The 7,490-nt window shown below is 44.7% G+C and overlaps 1 protein-coding gene across 1 annotated transcript; it reads left to right on the plus strand.

Annotated features, from left to right (window-relative positions):
- Positions 1–254: 254 nt before the first annotated feature.
- LOC123053575 (MLP-like protein 423) lies at positions 255–1,198 on the plus strand. The gene is made up of 2 exons (XM_044477045.1): positions 255–539; positions 615–1,198. Exons 1-2 carry the CDS (start codon positions 359–361, stop codon positions 893–895), a joined length of 462 nt encoding a protein of 153 aa, XP_044332980.1. The 5' UTR covers positions 255–358; the 3' UTR covers positions 896–1,198.
- The last annotated feature ends 6,292 nt before the right edge of the window (positions 1,199–7,490 follow it).

The raw sequence follows: 7,490 nt of genomic DNA on the forward strand, positions 1-7,490 counted from the left end.
CAGTGTTATTGCCCACTTTTTCAGATCAAGAATTGCACCCCTGTACAGCCAGTCTCACATGCAGACGGTTGCGCGTTTGCTCTGAATTATCACCCCCATGAATATACATTGATCCTCAGCACCGACGCCATAAATTGGGGCCTGACATGGGTAGATGGATCTTGCCGGAAAATCTTCAATGGGCAGCGCAAGTAGCACCCACAGGTACAATCCCCTCTGGAGAACACTAGCAGCTCGATCACCTATATAAGGTCGCAAGCTCTCGCCATGGCCAAAACACAAGCACCACAGTCACTTCACTGATCAAGTAGCTGGCAAGAGCTTTGAGCGCGTTGCAACTTTGCATCCCGGTCGATCGATGGCGTCCAAGGTCGAGCTGGTGGTGGAGGTGAAGTCGCCGGCGGAGAAGCTGTGGACGGCGATGCGCGAGTCGACGGAGCTGTTCCCCAAGATCTTCCCCGAGCAGTACAAGAGCATCGAGACCGTGGAGGGCGACGGCAAGTCCGCCGGCACCGTCCGCCTCATCAAGTACACCGAGGGTACGTGCGCGCGTCGTGAAACGATCCACATGTCCAGACGAGTATGTATAAGCTTGTAAGTGCACGTGCATTCAGGGGTTCCGATGGTGACGTTCGCCAAGGAGAAGGTGGAGGTGGCGGACGACGAGAAGAAGGTGGTGTCGTACAGCGTGGTGGACGGCGAGCTGGTCAGCTTCTACAAGAACTTCAGGGTGACGGTGCAGGTGACCGACAAGGGCGCCGACGGCGGCGGCGCGGTGGTGAACTGGACCATGGACTTCGACAAGGCCAGCGACGAGGTGCCCGAGCCGGACGTCATCAAGGAGACCGCCGCCAAGACCCTCCACGACCTTGACGACTACCTTCTCAAGAACTAGAGTAGCTTTTACTAGCTGCCTCGTCGCTGGCCGCCGCGTCCGTCGTCCGTCCATCCATCCATCCATGTCTACTGTCATCGTTACTTGCTGTCTGCCGTGTTCCCCCATCTAGCTTACTCTCACGAAAACGACCGTGTGTACCATGTACGTGTGCATCTGCCTGCGCTGGGACGGACGCGTGAGTAGTAGTGGACTGATAATAAAGTCCCAACTTTATGGTCACGTATACGTACGAATGGTGTTAGATTTGTGTGACTTGGTTTGATTCGATCTGCAGGAAAAATTTAGTATGTTGTGGCGGAATTTCTTTCTTCAAACCAGGCTACTCCCCTTCTCCTTAATAATTTTCATAACGGAAGTACAAAACATTGAGTTCAAGAGAGAGATAACATGGGCGGGGAAGAGAAAACAAGGAGTTTGGGCGCTACAAGGAAACCCACCGCATGGGAAAAAGTAGACTGTCATCAAGAAAAAACTAGACCTATTAAGCAGTACCAACCACATGAAATTATTACAGACAAAGATGATCTCCCGTACAAATCAAGATGCGACAACTACTCAAAAGCACAACGAAAATACTAACCGGTGAACGTTCCCTAGGAGGGGATGACAAACAAACGCCTTTCGATGGCATTTTTAGGTGGTAGGAGGTGGCAAATTCTGCATGTTTTTGTCGCAAAATTTTCTTGCTTCCAGAAAATGCCATGCGCCTATGAAAAATTACCATGCGTCTCTGAAGAAACTGCCATAAAAAATGTTCGTAAATGCCACCCCTCTTGACGAATGTTCGCTGGCTATTGGGTCCAAACACAAATGTCCATAGCAGACCAACAACACGACATCCACACCATTAGCATCATCTATGTAGCAATCTCTTTTAGCAACTTTGGCTTCGAAATACCTGTTCAATACAACATGAAAGAACAAGGTATAAACACTATCTCAAAAGTGGCACGATTGTTTTTCACCTCCAGAAAGGAAAGCAAAACTCCACACATAACACTGTCACAACGAGTTGGGACACATATCAGTCCCCAACACCGCACCCGCAGTTTTTCAGACCACTCTAGCAATCGGACACAAGAAGAACATGTGTTGGGAAGTCTAGTATGAGTTTATAAAGAGCAAGTACGGTTTCGAGGCCAATGCCTTTTTCTTATAACTTTCATGGTAAGGACAACATTTTGAAACAATTGACATAGGAATATGAATTTTGAGAGGGATTTTAGTGTTCCAGATCCATTTGAAATTAGCCCCAACAAGATGTTTTTTGAGCCAGCAATGCATAGATATAGTAGTGTAGATATGATTTATGTTAAGTTTCCAGATGATATCATCAGATAAATCACATATAGGAATAGTACATCATCACATATTTTTCATTCTCTCCCATTGTTCAGCCATAACGGGGGACGATGTTTTCTAAAGGATGTTACAGGATTAAGCGACTCAAGTTTTTCCATAGTGCAATTTTGTTCTAAACAAACACCACAAAGCAAAGGGAATTTCTCACAAAAGGGTCTATTTTAAAAAATGATACATTTCTACAGTCGAGCAGTATTACCCTTAATTAGCACAACCCCCTCTACCCACCATATATAAAACTTTTGCTCTCATTATTGCCTTCCAACAAGGAGAATCATACATTTGACTAATAGACATATAGTTTCTTTTCTAATATTTAGCTTTAACCGAGGCAACAATAGAGTTCTTCAAATATTTAGCTTTACCAACTTCTTGCCATAGTCCACTACCTTTTATCTAATTTCCACCAACATTTGACTAATAGACATATAGTTTGTTTTCTAATTTCCACCACCATTTGACTCATAGACTTATATTTTGTTTCCTGAGATCTTTGACACGCAGGCCCCCTTTGCTATTTTATCTACAAACAATGCCCCATTTCACCAAATGATATCTCTTTTTTCCACAACGTTGCCAAAGGAATTTTCTTCTAGGTTTATCCCATTTCTTAATCATAGTTCTATTCATAAGAAACACTGACATATATAAGATGGATGTGGGATAGGACATAATTAAGCTAGATAGTACGACCTTCCATATGAAGGAAATATGCCCTAGAGGCAATAATAAAGTTGTTATTTATATTTCCTTATATCATGATAAATTTTATAATTCATGCTAGAATTGTATTAACCGGAAACTTAGTACGTGTGTGAATACATAGGCAAACAGAGTGTCCCTAGTATGCCTCTACTAGACTAGCTCGTTAATCAAAGATGGTTGAGTTTCCTAACCATAGACATGTGTTGTCATTTGATGAACGGGATCACATCATTAAAGAATGATGTGATGGACAAGACCCATCCGTTAGCTTAGCACTATGATCGTTTAGTTTATTGCTATTGCTTTCTTCATGACTTATACATGTTCCTATGACTATGAGATTATGCAACTCCCGAATACCGGAGGAACACTTAGTGTGCTATCAAACGTCACAACGTAACTGGGTGATTATAAAGATGCTCTACAGGTGTCTCCGATGGTGTTTGTTGAGTTGGCATAGATCGAGATTAGGATTTGTCACTCCGATTGTCGGAGAGGTATCTCTGGGCCCTCTCGGTAATGCACATCACTATAAGCCTTGCAAGCAATGTGACTAATGAGTTAGTTGTGGGATGATGCATTACGGAACATGTAAAGAGACTTGCCAGTAACGAGATTGAACTAGGTATGGTGATACCGATGATCGAATCTCGGGCAAGTAACATACCGATGACAAAGGGAACAACATATGTTGTTATGCGGTTTGACCGATAAAGATCTTCGTAGAATATGTAGGAGCCAATATGAGCATCCAGGTTCCTCTATTGGTTATTGACCGGAGATGTGTCTCGGTCATGTCTACATAGTTCTCGAACCCGTAGGGTCCGCACGCTTAACGTTCGATGACGATTTGTATTATGAGTTTATGTGATTTGATGACCGAAGGTTGTTCGGAGTTCCAGATGAGATCACGGACGTGACGAGGAGTCTCGAAATGGTCGATACATAAAGATTCATATATTGGAAGGTTATATTCGGACACCGGAATGGTTCGGGTCGTTTCGGATAAGTTTCGGAGTACCGGGGGTTACCGGAACCCCCCGGGAAGCTATTGGGCCTCATGGGCCTTAGTGGAGAAGAGAGAGGGCCGTCCAGGAGGTGGCGCGCGCCCCCTTGCCCCAATCCGAATTGGACAAGGGGAGGGGGCGGCGCCCCCCTCCTTCCTTCTCTCCTCCTCCTCCTTCCCCCCTTCTCCCACTTGGAATAGGAAAGGGGGGCCGAATCCTACTAGGTTTGGAGTCCTAGTAGGACTCCCCCCCATGGCACGCCTCCCCCCTTGGATGGCCTCCTCCTCCCCTCCTTTATATACGTGGGGAGGGGGCACCTTAGGACAGACAAGTTGATCTTTAGCCGTGTGCGGTGCCCCCTGCACAGTTTTACACCTTGGTCATATCGTCGTAGTGCTTAGGCGAAGCCCTGCGCCGGTAACTTCATCATCACCGTCACCACGCCGTCGTGCTGACGAAACTCTCCCTCGGCCTCAACTGGAACAAGAGTTCGAGGGACGTCACCGAGTTGAATGTGTGCAGATCACGGAGGTGCCGTGCGTTCGGTACTTGGATCGGTTGGATCGCGAAGACGTTCGACTACATCAACCGCGTTACTAAACGCTTCCGCTTTCGGTCTACGAGGGTACGTGGACACACTCTCCCCGCTCGTTGCTATGCTTCTCCTAGAAAGATCTTGCGTGATCGTAGGGAATTTTTTTGAAATACTACGTTCCCCAACAGTGGCATCCGAGCCAGGTCTATGCGTAGATGTTATATGCACGAGTAGAACACAAAGAGTTGTGGGCGATAATAGTCATACTGCTTACCAGCATGTCATACTTTGATTTGGCGGTATTGTTAGATGAAGCGGCCCAGACCGACATTACATGACCGCGTTCATGAGACTGGTTCTACCGCCGTGCTTTGCACACATGTGGCTAGTGGGTGTCTATTTCTCCAACTTTAGTTGAATCGAGTGTGACTACGCCCGGTCCTTGTTGAAGGTTAAAACAACACACTTGATGAAAAATCGTTGTGGTTTTGATGCATAGGTAAGAACGGTTCTTGCTAAGCCCGTAGCAGCCACGCAAAACTTGCAACAACAAAGTAGAGGACGTCTAACTTGTTTTTGCAGGGCTTGCTGTGATGTGATATGGTCAAGACGTGATGATAAATAAATTGTTGTATGAGATGATCATGTTTTGTAACGGTTATCGGCAACTGGCAGGAGGCATATGGTTGTCGCTTTATTGTATGAAATGCAATCGCCATGTAATTGCTTTACTTTATCACTAAGCGTTAGCGATACTCATAGAAGCAATAGTTGGCGAGACGACAACGATGCTTCGATGGAGATCAAGGTGTCAAGCGGGTGACGATGGTGATCATGACGGTGCTTTGGAGATGGAGATCAAAGGCACAAGATGATGATGGCCATATCATATCACTTATATTGATTGCATGTGATGTTTATCCTTTATGCATCTTATTTTGCTTAGTACGGTGGTAGCATTATAAGATGACCTCTCACTAAATTTCAAGGTACAAGTGTTCTCCCTGAGTATGCACCGTTGCGACAGTTCGTCGTGCCGAGACACCACGTGATGATCAGGTGTGATAAGCTCTACGTTCACATACAACAGGTGCAAGCCAGTTTTGCACATGCAGAATACTCGGGTTAAACTTGACGAGCCTAGCATATGCAGATATGGCCTTGGAACACTGAGACCGAAAGGTCGAGCGTGAATCATATAGTAGATATGATCAACATAGTGATGTTCACCATTGAAAACTACTCCATCTCACGTGATGATCGGACATGGTTTAGTTGAAATGGATCACGTGATCACTTAGATGACTAGAGGGATGTCTGTCTAAGTGGGAGTTCTTAAGTAATACGATTAATTGAACTTTAATTTATCATGAACTTAGTACCTGATAGTATTTTGCATGTCTATGTTGTTGTAGATAAATGGCCCGTGCTACTGTTCCTTTGAATTTTAATGCGTTCCTAGAGAAAGCTAAGTTGAAAGATGATGGTAGCAACTACATGGATTGTGTCCTAACTTGAGGATTATCCTCATTGCTGCACAGAAGAATTACGTCCTGGAAGCACTGCTAGGTGCAAGACCTGCTGCAGGAGCAACACCATACGCTGTGAACGCCTGACAGAGCAAAGCTGATGACTACTCGATAGTTCAGTCTGCCATGCTTTACGGCTTAGAACCGGGACTTCAACTACGTTTTGAACGTCATGGAGCATATGAGATGTTCCAGGAGTTGAAGTTAATATTTCAAGCAAATGCCCGGATTGAGAGATATGAAGTCTCCAATAAGTTCTACAGCTGCAAAATGGAGGAGAATAGTTTTGTCGGTGAACATATACTCAAAATGTCTGGGTACCATAATCACTTGACTCAACTGGAAGTTAATCTTCCGGTTGATAGTGTCATTGACAGAGTTCTTCAACCACTGCCACCAAGCTACAAAAGCTTCGTGATGAACTATAATATGCACGGGATGGATAAGACAATTCCCGAGCTCTTCGCGATGCTAAAGGCTGCGGAGGTAGAAATCAAGAAGGAGCATCATGTGTTGATGGTTAACAAGACCACTAGTTTCAAGAAAAAGGGTAAAGGGAAGAAGGGGAACTTCAAGAAGAACGGCAAGCAAGTTGCTGCTCAAGTGAAGAAGCCCAAGTCTGGACCTAAGCCTGAGACTGAGTGCTTCTACTGCAAAGGGACTGACCACTGGAAGCGGAACTGCCCCAAGTATTTGACGGATAAGAAGGATGGCAAAGTGAAAGGTATATTTGATATACATGTTATTGATGTGTACCTTACTAATGATCGTAGTAGCGCCTGGGTATTTGATGCTGATTCTGTTGCTCATATTTGCAACTCGAAACAGGGGCTACGGATTAAGCGAATATTGGCTAAGGACGAGGTGACGATGCGCGTGGGAAATGGTTCCAAAGTCGATGTGATCGCCGTCGGCATGCTACCTCTACATATACCTTCGGGATTAGTTTTAGACCTGAATAATTGTTATTTGGTGCCAGCGTTAAGCATGAACATTATATCTGGATCTTGTTTGATGCGAGACGGTTATTCATTTAAATTAGAGAATAATGGTTGTTCTATTTATATGAGTAATATCTTTTATGGTCATGCACCCTTGATGAGTGGTCTATTTTTATTGAATCTCGATAGTAGTGATACACATATTCATAGTATTGAAGCCAAAAGATATAAGTTTAATAATGATAGTGCAACTTATTTGTGCACTGCCGTTTAGGTCATATTGGTGTAAAGCGCATGAAGAAACTCCATGCTGATGGGCTTTTGGAATCCTTGATTGAATCACTTGATGCTTGCGAACCATGCCTCATGGCAAGATGACTAAGACTCCGTTCTCCGGAACAATGGAGCGAGCAACAGACTTGTTGGAAATAATACATACTGATGTATGCGGTCGATGAGTGTTGAGGCTCGCGGCGGGTATCGTTATTTTCTGACCTTCACAGATGATTTGAG

The sequence above is a fragment of the Triticum aestivum genome, chromosome 2D (assembly GCF_018294505.1).
Source record: "Triticum aestivum cultivar Chinese Spring chromosome 2D, IWGSC CS RefSeq v2.1, whole genome shotgun sequence".
NCBI classification, from domain to species: Eukaryota; Viridiplantae; Streptophyta; class Magnoliopsida; order Poales; family Poaceae; genus Triticum; species Triticum aestivum.

What these genes read in the sequence shown, in the direction of transcription:
- LOC123053575 (XM_044477045.1), top strand. Translation starts at nt 359, where the DNA reads ATGGCGTCCAAGGTCGAGCTGGTGGTGGAGGTGAAGTCGCCGGCGGAG. An exon ending in CCTCATCAAGTACACCGAGG is followed by an intron (nt 540 to 614) that starts GTACGTGCGCGC and finishes ACGTGCATTCAG; the next exon opens with GGGTTCCGATGGTGACGTTC.